This window comes from Pinus tabuliformis, chromosome 6 (assembly GCF_031772625.1).
Source record: "Pinus tabuliformis cultivar Carrire ecotype Pingquan chromosome 6, CPIR1, whole genome shotgun sequence".
Lineage (NCBI taxonomy): Eukaryota > Viridiplantae > Streptophyta > Pinopsida > Pinales > Pinaceae > Pinus > Pinus tabuliformis.
The window spans coordinates 2103889053-2103915172 of NC_142292.1; the positions used below are offsets into that span (position 1 = coordinate 2103889053).

A 26120-nucleotide genomic window follows, 5' to 3' on the forward strand; every position below is an offset into this window, starting at 1 on the left:
GCCCAAAATGGTCTAAAAGACCCAAATTAGAGAACCCTTATAATAGTTCAATCGAAATATCCAAAAAAACACCACAGAGATGATTTCTGCGTCAAAATTCATTACAAAGCTAATCAGACCACATAAAAAACAATTACCTGCATCAGAGTTGAAGGCAAAGAAGGTCTAAACAACACAAATCAAATGAACCACAAAACATTTCAATCCAAAAAAAGACCATAGGGTCGAGATATGATTACCCCAGGGATGGACTGATTAGCACATTCAAATACAAAACTTTAACAGACACAACCCAAATTATTTTAGACTAAAAAATTCACCTGAGATTTAGTGGGTACATGGGCTAAATCTAGGGTCAAATTAAATCAAACACTATGCCCAAAAAATTAGGATAACGACTCACCTACAAAGGACAGGAGTGCGGATTTAGTAGTTCAACAAAATCATTCCATGACATATATATCAATTTATCGTTCAGGGGAGGGTAACAGAGCAAGTAGAATCATAACAGAGCAAGCAAAAATCAGAAGAAAATGTAGAAAACATGTAATAAGAGCTAATTTCTCAGCAAATTCAAGTGTTGAAAAACACAATAGTGCAACAAGAGCAAAATTACAAAAATCCCAACAATAATTTCAAGTGTTGAAAAACACGGTGGCTGGTAGGATTTAGAATCCTACCGGATAGACGCAGAAGCCACCACCGTGTCCAAACGTCCCCCAGACCTCGCCATACCTTTTCTGCAACAACCACACAAATTACCTGCAACCAAAACTTGTAAACACATGAAAAAATTAGCAGTTGGGCAAAAACCTACAAACAAATTACAACAAATTCGAAAAAAAACCCATGAATTTACAGATTTACCTTCATGGACCTCGCACTGGTTAGAATTTCGCGTTGGCAACTTCCCAAACAACAGGGCACGAGGATGAAACAACAACCAAGGTATTTGTAAACCCCCGACGCTGCATAACGAACAACAACGACGACAATGTTAAACCCCCCTCGAAACAGGTAAAGCAACAAAACCCTAAACCCTGAATGAGAAACGAACGTGTGCAAACAATAATGCTAGGTGCGATTAAGCAACCACACCATAAACCCTAAATGGTTAACGAATCACTACAAGCAACCTTGCCCGATGAGCAGCGCCAAAATGGCGGACAAGGTGAACCAGTGTTGGAGCAGTCCCAATCCATCGTCGGCGGAGTGCATCACCGTCACATCGGACTTGAACGAAACAATATAGAGCAGAGAAGACATGCCACAAAACACACAGAATGAAACCCTAAACAACATATTCACTGTTGTCTTAAATGCCCCACCCACCGCAACAAGTGGCAGGAGCTACTCAACGGAAAGAGCTAACCAGCCATATATTGGGTATTTAATGCTCTCAGAACAGCACGCGACTTAACGCGATAACACGGGAACGGGCAAATTCGGCATTAAATAATATTTGCCCGCTCCCGTGTTATCAGGCTAAGTGGCGTGCTACTCTGAGGGCATTAAATACCCAATATATCGCTGGTTAGCTCCAGCCCTACTCAACGAGGTCGTACGAGTTTGCAAGTGTCTCCACATCAGCGGCTGAAGTGGACAAGAAGGCACACACGGGAAGTGTCGTATGAGTTTGTAAGTGTCTCCACATCAGCAGCTGAGATGGACGAAAGGGCGCACAGGTAATGGCGTCCCTCCCCGAGTGAGATGGCAAGAATGTCACACACCGAATTGCGATATCTTCTTGACGGGGGCAGTGGGGACACCAAACCCAAGACATTTCTGAAGGTGCTAAAGGGTGGATCACAACTGACCGTAGGATGAGGGGATACTCAATTCAGGCCGACATTTCCGAAGGTGCTAAAGGGTGGATCACAACAAACCGTAGAGAGAAGTGATTGCCTCGAACTAAAGGAAATCCAACGCTCTGCGGACAGATATTCGGAAGAGCAAAAGTCTTTGAGCCAAGTTTTGTGATCCAAGGCTGGATTGCCATGCTCCTGGTGAGTATCTGAAGGCATACACCAAATAGCCCTCTATCTGCATACCCAAATAACCCTCTACCTATCCCAGGAAATAAGGACACTCAACAGGAGGCGGCGTACCGTTATCCAACTCGTGCCATTAGAAACTGTTAGTGGTACGTTTGCAGCCGTTTACCAAAACTAGGTGTTTATAGACAGGTTTCGGGACGTCAAAATTTCCAGAAATCCCGGTTCCCTGAAAACGCCTTCGCCGTAATAAATCATTTGAGCTTGCTTTGAGATGGACAAGAAGGGAATAGACATATGTGTGAAATGGGCATGGGAGAAAAAAGAGGAGGGGAAAGGATGTCGCCTGGAGATACCGTGGCTATTTCAGGGTTTCGGCAATGTAGGTCGGATCATTAAAGGTTTTATTACCCATCACAGGCCACACAGTTATGCTACTAGCAATAATAAGATTAAGAAACTGCAACGCTCAGCTCCAGATGATGCAGAAGAGCGGGCATTGGCGTTAGCTCTAACTACCAAAAAGGAGGCTACGCTCATTCAATTTTATTCGCCCAAATGCAGGCTCTGTGCTTCATTGGCAAAGGTTGTGATGGAGGTAGAGGCCAGGAATGCTGAATGGCTCAACATCGTTATGGTAGACGTCGACAACAGGGCATGGTTACCAGAGGTTCTCCTTCCCCTTCCCTATATATATATTTTTTAATAGTATAACTCTTCCAGGGACAGTAGCACTGCATGCCTGTCCCCCTTCTTGGAGCATTACATTGCAATGTAGCTGGCTTTAAACTCGAAAGAATCCCTTACGGTGAGTTGTTGACACTTGGGGTATCTATTTTGCAAAATTTCGCGGACTGATATCTGGCCATATACCCCAATTGCATGACGCAGCCCAGTTGCAACTGCGAGACTGTCCACTAGCAGTGAATCGTATCTATGTGCATTTGAACCTTGGTAGGTGTATGAAACACCTCTGCTTTACCACTGAACCCACACATGTTAACAAAACCCCATTTTTTTTTTTTTTAACCACATGGTGAATCGGTAACTGCCATGCCTTCACATGATATTTCTGCCTTTGGGAAAGGTCTCCTATGCCCATTTTCTTATAAGGAAAGTTACAAACATGGAAAGGTCCCTAATTCCCATTTTCTTGCAAGGAAAGTTACAAACATGGAGTTGGCAGGCTTCTTAAAGGCATCTTAAGATGGGTAATCATGCTTATAGTAGTTGACATTGGCTATGTCTGTAGTAGGATGCTTAGATTGTGATACTCAACGAATTTGTTCGTCAGATTGTCCATGCATTTCACATTTTGTAATGATTGACAAACAAACAACTATCCTAAGAGATTTCATGGTTTTAGTCAGTAGTAAATACAGTTATTTTGTGGCTTAAGACAACAAGGAATATCTTAATGAAGTTAATTATGGTGCTGAAGCTTTTAAGATATCCTGCAAAGGAAACTCCAGTTTATCTCTAGTGAAAATAAATTACTGATGAAGACCCAATAAATGCTTGCACTACTAGGAAATGAGGTCATACACCTTGAATGTATGCGTGCGAGTGACGCATGCATGTGGGCATGCATGCAAGCTCAGCATATTCACTCAATTATTGCATGCAAACTTAGTGTATTCACTCAAAGATGGCATGTGTCCAACCCACATAGAGAATGTATGTGATTCATGCCGATGGACATGCATGTGAGTAATCACTGCATGCAAATGTCTTGCATGTGGAGTGATTGATGCACAAAGTTATGCCTATATATTGAGCTCTTTTATTGTATAAGAAAAGTTTGTAACCTAAAATGCTCTGCTCTTAGTCATTGTAGTATCACTGGTTCATTCTTTGATGCATAAGTTCAACTTAGCTTCACTGGGATTTGAGGTGAATGTTAACTCTTTTTGGCTGGAAGAATCTTTGACATGCTGCAAGTTGGATATTGACTACTACTGATATACCTCTAGACTATTCTGCCCTTTTCCTGACTATTATCCTGTTAGCTTCCTTTTTTCTTAGAGAGAAATGTCAGCTTCCTTTGGATCTTCATGATGACATTTTGGAGACATGAATCTTTCTATATTATTTGCAAATGGGGCTAAAAACATCTTCTAGAACCTTGTGATGGATTCTATGTAGACAACGGTTAAGGAGGCTCCTCTTCTTACTTTAGTGAGTCGATTCTAATTTTGACTATGGGCTCCCTCTTAACTTCGAACTTTTTGAAAATACTTATAAGCTTATACAATTCACATCGTCTTCTAAACAAGGAATAGAAATCAAACTTGCAAACTTGGTAGAAAAATGGATTGTAGAGCTATGTACACTTGTCATATTGTTAATAGTAGAGATCCTTGTTGTCTTCGACCTTGGGTTTCTTCGAAGCTTCTTCATCTTCAGTTGTTAGCGCTTCATTTCTTTCCTTCCTCTTATTGTTATTAGGATTTTCGGACAATCTCTCTTGATATGTCCATATTAATGACAACCATATCATTGAACTTTGGACAGGCCCTTGTGTTAAGTTTAGGTATGTTCTATGCTTAGAGCAATTTATTTCAATTTTCATAGTTAGCTAAATACCTTTTTCAGATTAGCAATCACATCAGCATTAAAGTAAACAGCAGATAGAACATAAACATAAATCGTAGAAGACAAGCCAAGACAAAAGGACACAAGATGTGGCGCTAGCCAGGGACAAACCCCAATGTGGGAAACCCTTGATCAATTCTTCTTATATGTTTTTCAATAGTTCAGCAGAGAGAGAGAGAGAGAGAGATAGTACATTTACAACAGAGGTCAACACTTTGGCTTATCTAGATAAGAGCATAGATCATCTCTAAGAAGATGATACATGAGATCAGTTAAAGACATGCTGCTTCCACTGATTCTCCAAGGTGACTCCTTCACCTATCATAGTGCTGCATCTCGTCATCATGCCGCACCTCACCGTGCTGCACCATGCGGCACCCTATGCTGCACTGCTGTCACATGTGCCATTGTAGAATCATGTTGTCATACAACGTGTCTCATGTGCTTGCCACAACTATCCATGCTGTCCATGCTTGCTGTCCCATTGTGCCACTGCTGCACAATGTCATTGCTGTCCCATTGTGCCACTGCCTCATCATTGTGCTGTCCTATTGAACATTGCAGCACTATATCATACTGCTTTCCCAACATCTTACTGCTGTCCCATTGAACATTGCAGCACTATATCATACTGCTGTCCCAACATCATACATCTGTCCCATTGAACATTGAAGCACTATATCATACCGCTGTCCCAACATCTTACAGCTGTCTCATTGAACATTGCAGCACTATATCATACTGCTGTCCCAACATCTTACAGCTGTCCCATTGAACATTGCAGCACTATATGATACTGTTGTTCCAACATCTTACAACTGTCTCATTGACCATTGTAGCACTATATCATCTTGCTGTCCCATGCATTTTAGCAGTGCTATGTAGCCTGCTGTCCCATTTACTTTACTGCACTAGTTAGCAGCACCATGTAGCCCAGCTGTCCTATTTACTTTGCTGCTGACCACAACACTGCTGCTCCAATGTTGCCTTTACTGCTACTTATATGGTGACTGGTTAGGGCATCTGGCAGCCCTTACACACCCACCTATCCGTCCACAAATAGTAACATTTTGCTTCTATTTTCCTCGGCCTGGTTGCTTGCTTATGGTGCACTTAACCGTCTTGTCCCCACGCTGTCCCTACAGCCTCCATGCTGTCCCTTTGATCCTTCATGTTGCGGCTAAGGCTTTGCTGTCCACACAGCCCTTCACGCTGTCTAGGGCAGCCTCCACGTTGTCCCTTTGACCCTTCACATCAACGTCCTCCTCCTTCTTGAGCTGCCTTAGGATAGCTTCATTAGGGCTGCCTTTAGGTCTTAGTGAGGGCTGCCTTTAGGTCTGCGTTAGGGCATCCTTTAAGTCTGCGTTAGTAGGGACCAACTTATAGGTTTAGGGCTACTCCTTGATTGTGTTAGGGCTTTTCTTCATGACTGCGTCCTCTAGATTAGGGCAACATATTTCTTCTTGACTGCGGCTAGGGTAGCATATTTCTTCTTGATTGCGGCTAGGGCAACTTCTTATCTTCCAACGTCTAGGGCTTCCACTCTTAGATTTCTCTTCCACTAAAACCCAAGACAAGTGGAGAGAAATCAAGATAGAAGTGTGTGTAAGAAATGACTCTCAAGTCATCTCCTTTTATACTAAAACGTTGAGCACATGTGGGGTTTATTTGGTTGTTGGCCGACCTTGACGAATTGTCTTATAACACAAATAAATTCATAACTCCATGAATAATTATTGGAATCAGATGATCTTTAGATCAATCCTATACCTCTCGATGAGAGGGATCCAAGAAAAATATCCGCTGCCATAAATAAGATGACCCACATGGAGTTTGGTCCTAGTTTCCAATTTTAACACTCCCTCTCAACTAGGGAGAACTCCATCCGCTGATCCATATGTCTGACTGTACTATCTCTACCATCAGTGCCCTGCACTGCTCTACTCTGCTCTGCTCTGTTGAACCATGAAGAAGAAGAATTGATCGAGAATGTCTCATACCATTCTCTACTGACTAGAAGTCAATTTTATTGATCCCAGATCAATATCACAAGAGAGTGTCTCAAACCACTCATACTGATCCCAGATCAATGGAGGTCATCCTAGCATAGGGAGTACGGTATATACAACGATGCGTCCATCGATAGTACTACTATGGTCCCTAACCCCATTTCTCTGCTCATTGGCCAGATGAGAGGTACTTCCCATGAGTCCTAGACTGCATGGGTAGGATGCCTTGATAGGAGAACCATTCATCCTGTGCCTAAGTCGCCTTGGGTTATCACAAGGGAAGGCTGAGCCATTCACCCTGTACACAGCGCACCATTAGGGGAGGGTGAGTTGCCCTATGGTCGCGTGTTGCTCCAGTAAGTACCCCAAGCCCCCAGGAGCTCCCAGATCTGAGTGCATGCAATATGTAGGACCCTCATAAGGGAGTCTCTCAATGACTCCAAGTCGTTCGGGAAGTCACAAATTTGACCTTTCCCCGAGATTTTGATAGAATGTCTGCGACCTGTACATCAGTCTCAATGCGATGGAGCCTCCTCGCTCATCGACGTACCATATCCCTGATAAGGTTGTATCTGATGTCTATCTGCTGGAGCAATCATAGAATACGAGATTCTTCAACAATCGAATCCCCTCCTCGTTGACACAGAGGATCATGAGAACTATTCTGAATGGTCCCGGATGGTAAAACACACCCTTATCTACAATGAGCTGTGGAAAGGAGTGTGTGTCGGAGAAGAAGACAAAGACCCTGTGCAGCCCACATCAGACAAAGAACTCGCCATTTGGGAAAACAAGAACAGCAAAGCCTTTGCATTGATCGCAGCATCTGTAAATGAGGAAGTAAGTCGTCATATTTCATGCTATTCCACTGCCTTTGAAGCTTTACAAAAGCTTAAAGAACTCTATGATACACATTCTGCACTTGAAGTTGTTCAGCTCATGATTAAACTCTTCACTCTTGAACTGAAAAATAATGATCCTCTTGCTCTTGCATCTGAAATAAAGTCTATAATGCATGATATAAAATCCACTAAGGTTGAGCTGGATATCTCTCTTATTGCCTTTCTCAAAGCACTCTATCCTACCTACTCTAATTATCTTGAGTCTTTACAAGCAAATGGAAACCTTAAAGATATAACCTTTGACTCTTGTGAAAAAGTTTGCTGAAAGAGAGAAAGCCTTTGGAAAGAAAACAGTCCCTGAATCTTCTGAAGAGACTGTTTGCCTTGCTCACAAAGAAAAGCATCCTGCTCAAGATTCTGCAAGAGGAAGAGGTGGACGAAGGGGAAGAGGAAGATATTTCAGAGGCAGGGGGGGCAGACATTCTCAAGCAGAAAAGTCAGATCTGCATTGCATTCGCTGCAAACGAAATGGATCACATGATGCTTCTACATGCAAGCTACCATGGGACAAGGTTGAGCAGAGAAGAAACCAGCAGAAAGGTAAAACTGATGACACAGACAAAGGTAAAGCACCTGAATCCGCTCACTATATTGAGGCACAATGTAACATTGGAGTAAATGAAGATTTGTTTAATGCTTCACTTGCTTCTTCGAAAAATGACTGGTTGCTTGATTCAGGAGCAACCTGTCATATGACTCATAGGAGAGATTTCTTTGAAAATTTCACTGACAATGTTGATGGAGCAGTATACTTTGCAGATCAGTCAAAAATCAAGCCATCAGGGCTTGGCACAGTCAGGCTTAAACTGCCTGGTCTTCCAGACTTTCTTCTGGATCATGTTCTATATCTCCCACAGCTGAAGAGAAACTCGCTGTCCCTGGTCCACATCCGCCAGCAAGGTCACTCCATTCACATGTTTGATGGCAAGCTTGAGGTAAGAAAGGCATCTGACCACTCACTTGTCATGAGGGGTATAGAAGAAGAAAGACTCCTTAAACTGCAAGGAACCTCTGCTCATGCACAACATTTTTCATATGTTTCTCATCATGATGAAAGTACACTTCCATCAAGTTTATTATGGCATGCTAGATTTGGACATTTAAACTATGATAGTCTCCGCTTGTTGAAGAAAAATGGTGTTGCTGGTTTGCCTACAATTCCTAGAAAACATAAACAATGTGATGCTTGCATTCTAGGAAAGCATAACAAACAGTCTTTTCATGATTCACATTCAAGAGCACATAGGAAGCTTGAACTTATTCATTCAGATTTATGTGGTCCAATGCCTGTTCCTTCTGCAAATGGAAATAAATATATCATGACATTTATTGATGATTACACCAGAATGTGTTGGGTTTACTTATTGAAGAACAAATCTGATGCTTTTCAAACATTCAAGAATTTTCATAAATGGATTGAAAATGATGCACAATCTCATATTGGGTCTATTCGCACTGATAATGGAAAAGAATATGCATCAAATGAATTTGAACACTTTCAAGTGTCTTTGTCAGCCACTTTGGGGGACCTTTCTGAGATGGTCCTGGCTGTTCTGTTGATTGAGTTGGGTCTGAATCAAGATTGAGTCTCCCAATTCTATCAATTACATCACTTAAAGCATCATCCGTTGTTGGAGTGTCATGCAGGGGAGATTGTTCTTCAGAAGAAGATTCCACATGTTGATCTAGTATAGGAATCCCCCCTTCAAGATGTGGAATCTGATTATCAAACTCTTGAAATGATTTCGGTTTTGTGAATCTATCCAAGCGATCAAGTTGCCGCTCAACAACACTGTCAGATTTGGATGATTCAAGAAAAATGACATCTCTAGATAAAACAAACTTTTTATTTACTTCATCATAAAGGCGGTATGCTTTAGATGTGTTTGAATACCCCAGGAAGATACACTTACGACTTCTAGCACCAAGTTTGTTTCTATGTACCTTTGGTATTAAAGCATAACAGGTGGAACCAAATATCCTGAGATGTTTTACCGAAGGAACATGTCCATACCACAATTCATAAGGAGTCTTGTTTCTTATAGCACTAGATGGACATCTATTCTTTATATATGCAGCACATAGAACAGCATCAGCCCAAAACATTGTCTTTACAATTTTGAATATGGTACGATCCATGCTTTTCTTCAAAAATGTAAAGACAATGTTTTGGGCTGATGCTGTTCTATGTGCTGCATATATAAAGAATAGATGTCCATCTAGTGCTATAAGAAACAAGACTCCTTATGAATTGTGGTATGGACATGTTCCTTCGGTAAAACATCTCAGGATATTTGGTTCCACCTGTTATGCTTTAATACCAAAGGTACATAGAAACAAACTTGGTGCTAGAAGTCGTAAGTGTATCTTCCTGGGGTATTCAAACACATCTAAAGCATACCGCCTTTATGATGAAGTAAATAAAAAGTTTGTTTTATCTAGAGATGTCATTTTTCTTGAATCATCCAAATCTGACAGTGTTGTTGAGCGGCAACTTGATCGCTTGGATAGATTCACAAAACCGAAATCATTTCAAGAGTTTGATAATCAGATTCCACATCTTGAAGGGGGGATTCCTATACTAGATCAACATGTGGAATCTTCTTCTGAAGAACAATCTCCCCTGCATGACACTCCAACAACGGATGATGCTTTAAGTGATGTAATTGATAGAATTGGGAGACTCAATCTTGATTCAGACCCAACTCAATCAACAGAACAGCCTGGACCATCTCAGAAAGGTCCCCCAAAGTGGCTGACAAAGACACTTGAAAGTGTTCATCCTGATGAAATTGGAAAAACAGGAACCAGAAATTCAAACCGACAAGATGGAGGTGATGTAGATAACTCTAATTCACCTGTTGATATGGATGTTACTTATGATTGTGAATTGAACTTGTCTACAGATTTTGAACCAACTTCCTTCAAAGAAGCTGCTTCTCATGATGAATGGAAAGAAGCGATGCAGAAGGAGTATGATGCCCTCATAAAGAATGGCACTTGGAAGCTGGTTGATCCTCCATTTGGAACCAAACCAATTGGCTGCAAGTGGGTCTACAAGAACAAGTACAAAGCTGATGGCTCACTTGACAAGCACAAAGCTAGGCTTGTGGCAAAAGGTTTTGCACAGAGGGAAGGGGTTGATTATGAGGAAACTTTTGCTCCCACAGCAAAATGGGCCACCATCCGGACACTCTTTGCACTAGCTGCTCAGAACGGTTGGAAAGTCCATCAAATGGATGTAAAAACTGCATTCTTGAATGGAGATCTAAAAGAGAATGTTTTTATGTCCCAGCCTGAAGGATTTGCTGTGAAAGGACATGAACACAAAGTATGCAAACTTGTGAAGTCCTTGTATGGCCTCAAACAAGCACCACGAGCCTGGTATGAAAAACTAACTGAGCATCTTCTGAAACTCAACTTCAAACATTTTGATCTTGATGATGCAACTTTATTTGTCAAGAAAGTTGGCAAAACAGTTGAATATCTTGTGGTATATGTAGATGATCTTTTAATGACAGGGAACAATGAAAGCTATATTGCATCCATAAAGAAAGAATTAGGAAATTTTTATGAAATGACTGATTTGGGCTATGTTCATTACTATCTTGGCATTGAAGTAACCCAACATCCAAAGTCCATATTTCTTTCTCAAAAGAAATACATTGGAGATTTGTTATACAGATTTGGCATGACAGAGTGCAATCCCCTTTCTACTCCAATGGAACAAAACTTGAAGCTCACATCTACTGAAGGAAAGGAATTTGAGGATGCAACAAGGTATAGACAGCTTGTAGGAAGTCTCATCTACCTCACTACTACCAGACCAGACATTTCATTTGCTGTTGGAATCCTCTCCAGGTTTATGCAAAAGCCTTGTGAGGGACATTGGTCTGCTGCAAAAAGAGTTCTAAGGTACTTGAAGGGAACTCAAGACCTTGGAATCAAGTATACACAGGTGGACGACTTCAACTTGATTGGATACTCTGATTCAGACTTCGATGGAGACAAAGAAACTGGGGTATCTACTTCAGGATATACTATGAGTCTTGGATCAGGAGCTGTCTCCTGGAGATCACGCAAACAATCAGTACCAGCAGATTCCACAACAGAAGCAGAATACGTGGCAGCAGCTGAAGCAACGAAAGAAATTGTGTGGCTCAGGAAAATTCTTGAAGATTTGCAAGTAAAACAAATACAATCTACTCCACTCATGATTGATAACACATCTGCAATAAAGTTGGCCAAAAATCCAAAGTTCCATGATCGTACTAAGCACATCAATACTAAATATCATCTGATCCGACATCATGTTGAGGCCAAAACAATCCATCTCCGTCATTGTTCCACAAACGATCAAATTGCAGACATCTTCACCAAAGCGCTTGGAAGAGAAAAGCTTGAAAGATTCAGAACGATGCTTGGACTCACCAACATCCCTTCAGATTAAGGGGGGGAATGTTGACACCTAATCCGAAACGGATGAGGTGAAGCCGGACAGTCATCTAGAAGATGAACTGATCCGTTTTTGTGTATATATAAATAATAGTTGTCTAATGAGAAATAATCAGTTCTGTCTTGCGCTCATGAATTGCTGGAGTTACCCTGGCCTGACAAAACAGCTTGCTGAAGAGCTTCACAACAAGGCAACTTCGCATGAGATCATACTCGTAGCTATGTATTCGGTTTCAGTAGTGCTTATAGCAACCGACTTCTGCTTCCTGCTCATCCATGATATTGAAGCAGAATCCAAAGAGCACCAACACTCAGAAGTGCTCTTGCGATCCTCCACACTGCCTGCTTAGTCAGCATTAGAATAATCATGCAGCTTCACATTTCTGTCAGTTTATCTCAATCCATGAGAGATTGTGCCCTGAAGATATCTCAAATGATTCTTCACATCAATCTAGTGGGGCTCAACCAAATATGAGCTCAACATGCTAACTGCAAAACATATATCCGGACGGGAGTTCACCAAGAACATCAATGCTAGAATGAGTTTATGAAACTCAGAGGCATTTCCCAAATCAGGTCCGGCATCACTACCACTTGACTTCTGAAAGTTAAGCTCCATTGAGGTAGTCACGGGCTTGCAGTTCACCATTCCAAATCTGGAATCCAACTCCCTCTTACTTCTGCAAATGAGAGGGTTTGCACCTGTCAGAGGTCGTCCTCAGAAGGTGCCGGTATGAGAGGTCTATCATCCACAACCTTCAAGTAATGGTTTGGATCGGCTTCACTCCTAGTGAGTCTCAGCTTCATCAGACAACTATCAATCCTCTCATACTATGCCCAGGGTGTTTTGCTTCAAGCCATAGAGGGCTTTCTTCCACCTGCATACATGAGATTCCTGATCATGAATCTCAAATCTCTCGGGTTGTTCCAAACCTGTGGACCTTGCTACATGAGGGGAATGGTCCCCTTGTAAGATTTTCCTTCGGTACATCTCAGACATGTACCTTCATGCTCTTCTTGAATTCAGGCATCCGAGTCACCATCTGACTCACATCGGGTAGGGCCCCATAATAAATAGACCTTCGGTGCTATAGAGGAGATGTGTCAATTGACATGATCTCCAATGGACCATCCTGCACCTTGATACAAATTGCTAACGCTAAACCCATGAGTAAAAGCATCTTTGGAAATTCTATTTTCAAACATGTACCTTTCCATCGATGAATGCCACCATGAAACCTTTGACTGCCATTGTTGGAATGGACACCAGGTTCTTCTTGCGATCAGGTACATAAAGAGATTCTTGTAAATGAATAGAGTTACCCTCATTCACTTGAGGGGTAACATTCCCTACACCCTTTTCGGGATAGGTGGCATTGACTCCAAGTATAATCTCACGATTATTTCCATCTCTACCAAATTAGAGAGAGCACCCTTCTATCCGATGAAGTGCCTTGAAGTACTACAATCAATAAGCCAGATTCCCACAAAATCTGAAGGAGAGGGCCAATACAAGATAACGCTTCTTTATCTTATCAGAAACAACATTTGAATCTTCATACCTGGGGTTCCTTGCTTTCTTTGAATAGTCGGCCGTTTCCTTGATGACCTGCATTACTTGTCATTCCTTCAATCATTGAAGATGTCCCTAGAATGATTGTTATCTTCATCAAGAGATGTGTCCCTGCCACTCGGACACTACTTCGCATAATGGCTGAACTTATTGCAACCAAGGCATCTGCCTTTCCTTCCACCCTTAGATCCGGACTTCCCAATGAAGTGATCTTTAGGTAGGTCATTAGAAGCTTCCGCTGCGCCATTCTCATAATATTCTCTGCTTTGACTTCACCCTTGGTGAATTTGAAGAGGGATGAGGAATCTATTAAGCCTTTCCTTCCACCCTTAGATCCGGACTTCCCAATGAAGTGATCTTTAGGTAGGTCATTAGAAGCTTCCGCTGCGCCATTCTCATAATATTCTCTGCTTTGACTTCACCCTTGGTGAATTTGAAGAGGGATGAGGAATCTATTGAGCCTTTTGTCCTTTCCCAACTGTCTTCGGTGATTGCTCTTTCACTCTTGCTTGGGCTTTGTCTTCACCTCAACTCTGATACCATGTTAAGTTTAGGTATGTTCTATGCTTAGAGCAATTTATTTCAATAGCTCAATATCTTTTCCAGATTAGCAATCACATCAACATTAAAGTAAACTGCAGATAGAACATAAACATAAATCGCAGAAGACAACCCAAGACAAGAGGACACAAGATGTGGCGCTAGCCAGGGACAAACCCCAATGTGGGGAAACCCTTGATCAATTCTTCTTATATGTTCTTCAATAGTTTAGCAGAGAGAGAGAGAGAGAGAGAGAGAGATAGTACATTTACAATAGAAGTCAACACTTTGACTTATCTATATAAGAGCTTAGATCATCTCTAAGAAGATTATACATGAGATCAGTTGAAGACATGCTGCTTCAACTGATTCTCCAAGGTGACTCCTTCACCTATCATAGTGCTGCATCTCGTCATCATGCTGCACCCTATGCTGTACTGCTGTCACATGTGCCATTGTAGAACCATGTTCTCATACAACATGTCTCATGTGCTTGCCACAACTATCGATGTTGTCCATGCTTGCTGTCCCATTGTGCCACTGCCTCATCATTGTGCTGTCCCATTGAACATTGCAACACTATATCATACTGCTGTCCCAACATCTTACAACTGTCCCATTGAACATTGCAACACAACATCTTACAGCTGTCCCAATATCTTACAGCTGTCCCATTGAACATTGCAGCACTATATCATACTGCTGTCCCAACATCTTACACCTGTCTCATTGAACATTGCAACACTATATCATACTGCTGTTCCAACATCTTACAGCTGTCCCATCGAACATTGCAACACTATATCATACTGTTGTCCCAACATGTTACAACTATCTCATTGAACATTGCAGCACTATCTCATCTTGCTGTCCCATGCATTTTAGCAGCACTATGTAGCCTGCTGTCCCATTTACTTTGCTGCACTAGTTAGCAGCACCATGTAGCCCAACTGTCCTATTTACTTTGCTGCTGACCACAACACTGCTGCTCCAACGCTGCCTTTACTGCTGCTTATATGGTGACTGGTTAGGGCATCTGGCAGCCCTTACACACCTAGCTATCCATCCACAAACAGTAACATATTGCTTCTATTTTCCTTGGCCTGGTTGCTTGCTTATGGTGCACTTAACCGTCTTGTCCCCATGCTGTCCCTTTGATCGTTCATGCTGTGGCTAAGGCTCTGCTGTCCACACAACCCTTCACGCTGTCTAGGGAAACCTCCACGTTGTCCCTTTGACCCTTCACATCAACGTCCTCCTTCTTCTTGAGCTGCCTTAGGATAGCTTCGTTAGGGCTGCCTTTAGGTCTTAGTGAGGGCTGCCTTTAGGTCTGTGTTAGGTTAGCCTTTAGATCTGCGTTAGTAGGGACCAGCGTATAGTTTTAGGGCTCCTCCTTAATAGCGTTAGGGCTTTTCTTCATGATTGTGTCCTCTAGATTAGGGCAATGTATTACTTCTTTACTGCGACTAGGGCAACTTCTTATCCTCCAACGTCTAGGGTTTCCACTCCTAGATTTCTCTTCCACTAAAACCCAAGACAAGTGGAGAGAAATCAAGATAGAAGTGTGTGTGAGAAATGACTCTCAAGTCATCTCCTTTTATACTAAAACGTTGAGCACATGTGGGGTTTATTTGGTCGCTGGCCGACCTTGACGAATTGTTTTATAACACAAATACATTCATAATTCCATGAATACTTATCGGAATCCGATAATCTTTAGATCAATCCTACACCTCTCGATGAGAGGGATCCAAGAAAAATATCAGTTTGTTAGACTCTCTCATAAAACAATAATAAATCCAAAAATAAATAAATTAATTAAATATTCCAAGTTAGGAATTTGTGCCTAACTCTTGGGTTGTTCCTCTAAGATAGGAGTTAGTTTAGGCAACTCCTATATTGGTGTGTCTGGTGAGAAATTATCTCAACCAAAGGAGAAATTATCTCAACCAAAGGTGTCTAAGATAGCACGCACTATCTTGAGAACACTGTCTCTCTATTTATCTATTTATTTGTAATGAGAGAGAAGCATGAGGCTTCAGCGTTTTTCCGCCATATTTTGTGTCTGATTTTTATATGTGTTTTTCTGTAATGTGTCTGAGTTAATCTCATTCTTTATCATGTGGTATCAGAGCCTATCGAGCGAATTTAAACGTGCACTGGCTTTAAAAACGGAGTAGGGCATTTTGCAGCGAATGAAATTCCTCGCGGGTTACAACCTTCAAACACAGTGCCGAGGACGAACCCGATAAAAGAGGAGTTAGTGGCGAAAGGCTTCTGGCACAAAGTCCGTGTCAAGACAAACCTCCAGAACAGTAAATAATAGTAATGGATCCAGCTGTGTCTGCTGCAGTTCGTACCGGCATTCTCAAATGCCCCGTCAAGGTCAAAACGGAAACTGCCTGGTATTGTCGCGTGTAAAGTTATCCCGTATCGATAAATATTTAAAGAGAAGGACACAATCTGCAGAAGCCACAGTTGACAGGTTTTGAAAGAATTTTCTACGTGATTCTCTTTTTTGCTTCTTTTCTCTGGCATATCTTCAGCTTCTTCTGTCACTGCAGTGTTTTCAATATTCATAGTACCGGCAAAATTACTACCATTTTTTGTCACCTCAGCTTCATTTTTGTACGCATCATAGACACTGTTCACTAATGCTTTGAACTGTTGCACTTGAAAGCTCCAGTACTTCAACCTCCTGTATATTGAGTGAAAATTGTTGGTTAGATGCATCCACAGCCTCCTGCAACTGATAGTCAAATTCGCCATCCGATTGAGAAAAATCATCGGTTCACTGCTGGCTGCACTATGAGAACAATTTTTTTTTATCAAAGGCCATTCTGAATTCCCCTTGTTCCACGCATTTGCAAGCCATTCCCATCAAAATTTATAATGTTGTTGCTGAGATTTTTATTGGTTATATTCATTATCCCCATCTGTGGATCAGAGATGGGTACAACCACATCCATTTCATTTTATTGAATCAAACCATTTGTATCTGCAAAAATTAGTCGACGGCATGTGTAGGGAGTGTATGCTATCTGATGCCGAGAGGATCCTGAATGCGATGCTTCGAAACGGAGTTGTTCCAGACAGCATAACATACAGCACGCTTCTTCATGGGTATTGCAAGAGAGGTAATGTTGAACGAGCTAATCAATTGCTTGGTGAAATGTTGAGCAAAGGCTGTTTTGCTAATACGGTTACTTACAACATTTTGTTTTAAAAAGTGTGTCTTACATTTTTGAAGGAGACACGTTCTCTTTTAAAGTGACTCACTTCACATTTTAATTCACCCTTTTAAAAGAATTTCATAAAATTCTATTCAATGGGAGTTTAACAGAAATTATTGGAGTGATAAGGTGTGTTTTTTTATTTTGAGGGATAAGTGAGTGGAATGTGAGAGAATGAGTGGAGAATAATGTAATTTTTAAGAAAGGTAAATGAGTGAGAGTGGATTTACGTGAATTCACCTTTCATAAAGTGATTTTATAAAATCCATAAAATTGTTTTTTAATGGAAGAAAGGTAAATGAGTGAGAGTGGATTTATTTGACATGAAATTGGAGATGCATTTTTTATGCATGAGAGTGGTGAGATTGTGAGTTGAAAGGTTGGTATTTCGCTCTTTGAAATTGAAGAAATAAGGAGTGTTTCTATTTGTATTTGGAGTGATAAGGTACATTACATTTTGTAAATCTGAAGAATATTTTGTGGAGATATAAGTGTCTTATTTTGTATTTGGAGTGATAAGGGAAAGTTGTTGTAATTCAAAATAATATTTTACTTTGAGAGGGATTTTGAGAGTGAGTGAGTCCAAGTAGTTTTTTGAAGACAATTTTTTTTCTTCAAAAAGTTCTAGAACTTTGATTCCAAGAAGATGTTGTGAAGACTGAGCGATTATGTACTCCAAAGTTTAATAAAGACATATTTTTTTGTGGTGTTTGTGTCCTAGATCCGCCCGAAATTGAATAAGGGGATCTTAGGTACACGAAGAGTGTGTCGATGATGGTACTCTCATGCAATTGAATGCGGGAGTACAACAGTGAAACTCTCCTACACCTGAAGGGGGGGAGTTCAGATATATTTTGGAGAAGATTGTCTCTCCTTTCAGCTGACAAAGGGGGGAAAATGTCAATGAAATTGACAAGTGGTTGTCAGACTGAAAGTCTCGACAACATCAGCGAAGTAGCTAGTGGGCATCTTCATCAGCAGCCAGTGGGCATCTTCATCAGCCAGTGGGCATTTTTCATCAGCAGTGAGCATCAGCAAATTCGCCAGTGGGCGATCGACAACGAAAGCAACAGTGAGCAGCTTTCATCATAGCAAAAGCAACATTGAGTTGTTTTTCGACATCTTCAGCCAGTGGGCAATCATCATCAAATTGTGTCAGTGGACACCGGATGCTATTTTCAAGCAAAGGACAGTTGGATCCTTTTGCGGCTTGGCACATGATGGAGTTGTCAAGCGTCCTTCAGAGATGAATCAGGCATGTAGCTGATTCATGTTCTCTTCAGATTTGAGTTTTTTCCAACATCCAATTTTGGCGGTTTTTTCAGGCAATGTTTTTGAGGATCAACATGAGAACTTGGAAGATGGTTCTCGTTTTTGGATTTATCATTGAGGGGGGGAATGTTAGACTCTCTCATAAAACAATAATAAATCCAAAAATAAATAAATAATTAAATATTCCAAGTTAGGAATTTGTGCCTAACTCTTGGGTTGTTCCTCTAAGATAGGAGTTAGTTTAGGCAACTCCTATATTGGTGTGTCTGGTGAGAAATTATCTCAACCAAAGGAGAAATTATCTCAATCAAAGGTGTCTAAGATAGCACGCACTATCTTGAGAACACTGTCTCTCATCTATTTATTTGTAACACTATATTCAATTATTTTTGTAGAGTAATGAGAGAGAAGCATGAGGCTTCAGCCTTTTTCCGCCATATTTTGTGTCTGATTTTTATATGTGTTTTTCTGAATGTGTCTGAGTTAATCTCATTCTTTATCACAGTTGCCATAAATAAGATGACCCACATGGAGTTTGGCCCTAGTTGCCAATTTTAACACCTTGTTTCTATGAAACTTTTTGCCATGAGAGCCAAACTTTCCAAACTTCTTTATCTATCTAGCTACAAAAGCTTGAGGGTTTTCATTATTAGGTTTAGTGTCAACTTTAGCCTTCAATATTGGTTCCTGTAGACCACATAAAGCCCATAATTTTTCAAAGGTCGGAGTTTCTTTTCTAGCATAGATGCCTCCTACAAAACCATCCCAAGCTGGAGGTAGAACATTGATTATAGAAGTGATTAATTTAGAGTCAGATGTGGTTTCTCCAAGCCCTTGAAGTTGATCTTTGATTTTTGATATCCTCATAAAGTATGAAGCCACATCCTCTTCTTTTGACATTATTGTTCCATAGAGTTGATTCCTTAGAGATATCTTTTGACTGGTTGTGTTGATGGAGTATAATTTCACCAATGTATCATAGACTTCTTTGGATGTAAACAAATCTGAAACAAAAGAAATGAGATGGTCTTTGATGGACTCAAAGAGAATCATTTGAGCTTTGATTTCTCCCTTATTGTATTTGTCCACTTCTCGAGCATTGTTTTTATCTAGTACTGGAACATTGGCTTCAACGAATTACATGTCTTCATTTTCTTTAAGGACTAGATCAATCCTCTTCTTCTAATCTTTGAAATTGGATGCTCCATCTAGCTTGTTGCCTTCCCTGCAAATAGATGCCATTTGATTTGGAGTATTAGACATATGGAATAGAAAAGTACTTACTTGGGAGAGAGAGCTGCTATAAGAGTATCTTCATGGATGTCCTTAAGTGAGTGAGAGCTGCTAGAATGATCTTCAAGCTTCCTTCCTTAGCTTTGGTAGTGAGAGAGAATTGCTACGAGAGTGTCTTTAACTATGCCAACAAGTTGTGATCTTCAAGTTTCTTTCCTTCACCTTAGCTCTGATACCATGTGGAGAAACCAAGTGTAATGGAATATAACACCTAATCTCTCTTGCTGGATATCTTCTTATTACTTCTTATGTCTTCTTCATCAAGCAATTATACAAATATTCAAACTTCTAGGAAAATATAGAGATCACAAAGAGACAAGAGACGCCAAAATTAGGTTGCTAGCCAGGGCAAAACCCACAAGGGGAAAACCCAACAATCCTTCTCTTATAGAATCAGATCAAAATGAGATATCCAAGACCAAGACCAAATTGCCACCAAGATACCAAGTCCAACCCTCCTCCAAGTCACATCCAAAGTCAAAGTCATTATTGGTCAAACCTTCTCCAATCTGGTCAAACTTCTGGATTTTCAGACTTGCAATTAGGGCCGAATTTTGGCTTGCAACCACTTTAGAAAAATTCGGCCTCTTTCATAGAAATTTCAGTCCACACGTGCGAGCTGCTGCAAGGTCAAATTTTGGTCAGAATATGAATATTCATCTTGTCTTTATCTGTCTTTTTCTCTCTTTTGACTCGTCTTCCTCCCCTTCTTCGCTAGGTTCAGATGTGCTTCTTTTGTGTGTTGAATGTCTGTCCCAAGTAGGTCAGACTTGCCTCTTATATATAGCTGTCAAGGAGGATCCAATAGATGTCTCTTGGAGGACTAGGCTGACTTGGTCATCTTGTGGACTAATGAGTCAACATTAAATTCAAATCCCTTTTATTTACAAATGTCCAAATGGGACATGACTCAAATACATTTTCTTTTGACTCAAAATATATATTTTTTGAATTTTTTAACTCTCTAAGCATGAAGAACATGCTTTGACAAAACTATAATAAATACATCAATGATAAATTTACAGTATGAAGACTGACACTATTTACAACTTCAACAAGGGCCATGTCTTGTAGGCCAAGCCAACATGAACCTACTCATCAAAACCCCACTATCTTAAGGAATAAATTCCATTTCATTTGACTTTGGCCACATCATTGAAGCCATAGTAGCCCCTTAGCTCATTAAGGTTGCTTCACATGCCTTCAATGAACAAAATATCATTTTCTCCACTTGGTTTCATGCCCACAACTTTGGGTACAAAATAAACTGCTTGGGTACACTGCACACAAACCACTTTTATGGGTCAACTCACAAACCCAATACCCCAGGGGTTGTGGGAGTACCTCCTAGGCTACACAAATCAACACCCTTGCTATAGATATGAGAAACTTTGCATAGTTGTGTATAATGTTTTGGATTCATATGGACGCACATGAATATTTATGTGTTTTCTTCAAAATTTGAATATATATATATATATATATATTGGTTGACTGGTTTTTTGGTCCCTTGTTTTTACTAGTTCCCAGTTTTGGGGTCAATCAATTTGATGACCGGTCTGATTCTGATAATATTGGTTCATCATCCATTGTTTATTTTGAGTTTTAACTTTTGAGTGTTGACTCTAGATACTGATGACCTCAAATTGAGTCTTCGACTTGTCACTTTCACTTTTTTGGAGTTTTAGAACTTTAATTTGCTACTCCAGTCTTTAGACTTCAACATCTTACTATTTTGCTTAGTACTAATCAGACTCTTGTTTTTTTCCTCCGAAAAAAACTGTAATTTTATTTCATTGTGTAATGATACAAAATTACATTGTGTTTATACACATCATTGTGTGTATTCTAAATGAGTGCTTTGTGGATCTGTCAAATTGACTAAACCTTGTGAAGAAGTGTTTATCACTTTTCTGTCATTACATGTTCAGAGTTTGTATAATATACCAGATGTGAAGTGGAACTTCACCTTCAAAAAAAGTTGTGTATCACACTACCAAGAGACAGTAACTGTAGCAAAAAATAAAAGGAGAGAAGAACTAATTAGGAGCTCATAGATTTGGTAGGTTTGCTTCCCTCTATAAAAGGCCTGTGATAGTATTCAGAAGAGTTGTTTTCTTGCTACTCAAAAGTCTGCCATAGATCCTATTCAAGCGCTAGGTCTTCCTTGGATAAGCAATCCGCTTGTGTGTTCCTTTCCCTGAAAACATGTGCACACAAAACCTCATCCAAAATTGGGGCAAGAAAAAGATTTCTGCATAGCTGTGCAGCATTGATCCAATTAATCAGTAGAAGAGAGTCACTGAAAACTGAATTTTATTGCATCCTTTCTATTTTGCAAATCCCAACAAATATTTGCATGCCAAAAGTTCTGCTCGATTGTTAGATCCTCTGCCAAAACCCATTTTAATTTTATAGAATTGTTTCTCAGAGAGATATAAGATAATTCCACGTCCACTTTTCATATTATCCTCTTGAGATGCCCAGTCAAAATATGCCCACGGGGTTGATTTATCAGGTTCCTCTGTTCTACACATCGGGGAGGGCGGAGTGGCGGTCTTTGGCTTGTGGATAATGAGACAGGATTGCAGTACTAAACAGACTCTAGAATAATGAATGATGAATTCAAATCAATATAGATTCTAGAATGATGGACGACTAATTTAAATAAATGTAGATTCTAGAATGATGATTGAGGAATTTAGTCATGTATACAATATTTTAATATTTTTATTTCATTGGATCATATATATTGATATATGAATCAATGTATTTCATTATTGAATTTGATTTGGAATCATGTTTACACACACACACCCTAACATCCCATGTCCCCCCTGAAATTCTCTAAAATTTTGGGGGTGCTCCCACGTCTTCCTTGTGCGTCTCCTCATTCCTACATCCCCCAATACTGGAAACTTTGTGGAACATTGGAAATATCAAAGTGGTGGTTGATAAATCATGTTTCTATCATTTACAGATTTGAATTTACAAATGGTGAATTGTGATCAATGAACTCCAACTAGTGTCTAGATGTATCATTTATCATTTTATGTTTTCATATCTTTTGATTTTATTTATTTTTTAAATAATTTGAGAGACAGGGCGACCTGTGTTAGGGCCATGATGTCTTCCATCTGCAATGCTGCCTAAAATTTGGGGGGTGTTTTCACATATGCCCCACGTGTGTTTTCTTGCTTCTGCACCTCTGTCCTAGAAACTTGGTGGAAAATTGCATAAAACCTTGTGATCTGATCTGCAAAGCAAAACTCTATAGCATTGAACAACACTCTGCAATTGATATGGCTCTGCCAAAACTATGGGGAAGGGTACCTGGTTTTGGAAGATACAAATGTAAAGTTGATAGGCCTAAGGATTTTCTGTAATATATTACGAGGCAATAGAAAGCACAAACCTGAGCTTTGTATGGCTTATAGTATCAAGATTAAACCTCTTTATCTCCACTCTGGGCATGAATATGGATGTCAGACTCCTGAGATAGCTCACTGGAGAGACTCGTGTAATAGATCATATGGCGTTGAAAATGTAAATCAGACCTTCAATCAGATTGTTGGACATGGATATCATGGATCAGGCCTTAAAAATGAAAATATTTGGCACAGGATTAGACCTTACAAATCAGAATTTTCCAAAGCTTGTCAAGGGGTGCAGGGTGCGTCCCTCTGCTTATCTGGGGACAGCGTGCTACTCCCAGTTTCAGGACAGGTGTCCCTGAAGCTGTACCCAGAATGTGGAGCTTGTCCTTGGAAAAGGGATGCATCTCCCAGGAATTGGGTCATCTTGCCTGGCGATATACTTGCAAACCAACTTAATATTACGAAAAACAAAATGTTACAAACACAAAATGGACAAGAAGCTAATCTGGCTTTATTTACAGTGTAGATTCCAGAATTATTAGGCAGAGTCCATCTCTTGTATAGGAGCTTGATGTCAAACGTAAGTAGTTTTTTGTTATCATTGTTTTCCAACAAATAATTTGTGATTTGTTTTGCAATAGCTCTGTATGTCAACTTTTTGCCAGTTTTGTTATTACCAATTTGATCATGTCTATGAAGCTGTGAGTAAATTTTTTCCCCGAATTTCACTGGTCTTTCATATATGTCTACTAAGATATACTCTTCTTGTTCCTATTTGCATGTGAACTAGTTTCCTTTGTATGTACTTTCATAAATGCTTCTTTGACAAATCTACAAGGCAGACTTAAGAGAACAATTTTTTGTTTTTTCAGGTTCTGCACTACGACATCAAGTATGTGCCGTGCTTTGTTTTGCTAGATACCTACGGAACTGCTCTGGCTAAGACAGGCACACCTGCTAGTAGATCACATGTATTGACAGGGCTATCCTATCTTCTAGAAAGTATGCAACCCATTAGGAAAGCAATATTGCATGTACCCTCCCGTGGTAACGGTAGTGCAGCTTAATGTAGATGAAGTAGACAAGAGATACTTGCCATAAAAGGGATATGTTATCTGTACGAATGATTTTGGATGATAATATACCTATAGAAATGTTTCAGTTTGAAAGTTTCTTCTAATATCAGTATTATTAAATTAGCCGAGGCATTGGGAATTCGTTTAAAGAGCAAGAAACGTCAGTTATTTACAAATTTCAGAGTATGTAACTAATTGTAACTGTTTGTTCTGTAACAATATTCGCAGTAGTGATTATGGAATTTCTGTAGTCACTAAAACCTAGTAAATTTGATCATATTCATCTTGTCCAGAAGCTTCCTTTAATAGATCATGCGTATTTTCGTTATGTTTATAGCTTAATTTCTTTCTAGTTTGAGTATCTTAATGGTTGTTGTGTGTTTTAGGCATCGACCCTTCATTTTCCTAAAGTTTGGGTTTAAGCTATTGATTTTTTATTTTTTATGTTTTATTTTTGTTAATTTTAGATAACAATGGTATGTTCTATGCTTTACAGCAATTTATTTCAAATTTTCTTATTAGCCCAATATCAATTTCCAGATTAGCAATCAGATTAACATGATAGTAAATGCAGATAGAACATAAATAATAAGTAGAACACAAGCCAAGACAAGAGGACACAATATTTGGCGGATGCTAGGGAAAAACCCCAATGTGGAGAAAACCCTTTGAACAAATCTTTTTATTATTCTTCAAAAGTTCAGCAGAGAGAGAGAGTACATCATACAAAATTTCCTTGCCTAAACACTGTCAAAACAGTCCAGTCAAACAGCAGACAACATGATGCTCTAACCAGAAAGTCAACGCTGGTCAAACCAGTCCTCCAATACAGCTCGGTCAAACCTAGGGAACTTGGCCTTCAGGGACAGTCCAAATCAGCCCAAAATATTGCGGAAATTCTCGGTCAAAGTTGGTCAATGCACAGTCAACTTTCTGTGGTCAAAAGGCTGCAGTCAATGCTGGTCAAAGTGCACAGGAAATCTCGATTTTTGTGCCAGAATATGCGGCCTGCACAAACAGAAATTCTCCCACAAAATGCAGTCAAATGAAGTCAAACACTGCCCGGTCAACGCTGGTAAAAGCTGACTGCAACTCGGTCAACACAGAAAAACAAAAATCCCAGTCAAACCTTCGCACGTGTGGAGAGGAACAGGGTGCCTGAAATTCGTACGACCCAATCAGACGAAGAGAGAGAAAGATGTGATGACGATTGTTGGTGTCCAAGTGTGAATAAAACTATTCAACCCTTTCCCACATTAATTATCAATCCGGGATCCACTGGTTATTTCAAGGCTAACGCGCAAGGTATACGCAGGTAACAATTGCACAACGCAGAATTGACCGATAATTCATCAACAAATAATAAATGGTTGTAACAGCTATGGAAATGACAGCAATAAACAATTTGTAACAGCAATGAAAATAGTTTTTTGAGAAGAGTTTACGGCGGAAATCACATAATAATACATTTGTTGATGCGTTTCGAACCAACTTGTCTTGACGATGAACCACACTTGTTGGTTCGAAACGCGTCGACAAATGTATTATTATGTGATTTCTGCCGAAAACTCTTCTAAAAAAACTTGACATGGATCACAGAAGCCTAAATTCATCAAATGAAAATAGTGGCAATAATTAACTATAACAGCAATACAATTCACAACATTTTCATCGAACCATCACAACAAGGAAAGGAAATACATACATGAAAAGGAAACTAGCACACACTAATTCAGCATCACTTGATCAGGAGAGTGGGCCTAGCTCCCTGATCAGGGCTGTGAGTCAACGAAAGATCGGA

General features: G+C 40.0%; 1 protein-coding gene across 1 annotated transcript; it reads left to right on the forward strand.

Annotated features, from left to right (window-relative positions):
• The first annotated feature begins 1758 nt into the window (after positions 1–1758).
• Positions 1759–24442, forward strand: LOC149267657 (Thioredoxin superfamily protein). The gene is made up of 2 exons (XM_089433793.1): positions 1759–2664; positions 24116–24442. Exons 1-2 carry the CDS (start codon positions 2269–2271, stop codon positions 24308–24310), a joined length of 591 nt encoding a protein of 196 aa, XP_089289919.1. The 5' UTR covers positions 1759–2268; the 3' UTR covers positions 24311–24442.
• Positions 24443–26120: the final 1678 nt, after the last annotated feature.

Excerpts from the sequence above, each read along its gene's own strand:
- LOC149267657 (XM_089433793.1), top strand. The coding sequence starts at position 2,269 with ATGGACAAGAAGGGAATAGACATATGTGTGAAATGGGCATGGGAGAAA. Across the intron at positions 2,665-24,115 it reads ACAGGGCATGGTTACCAGAG|GTTCTGCACTACGACATCAA; the intron begins GTTCTCCTTCCC and ends TTGTTTTTTCAG.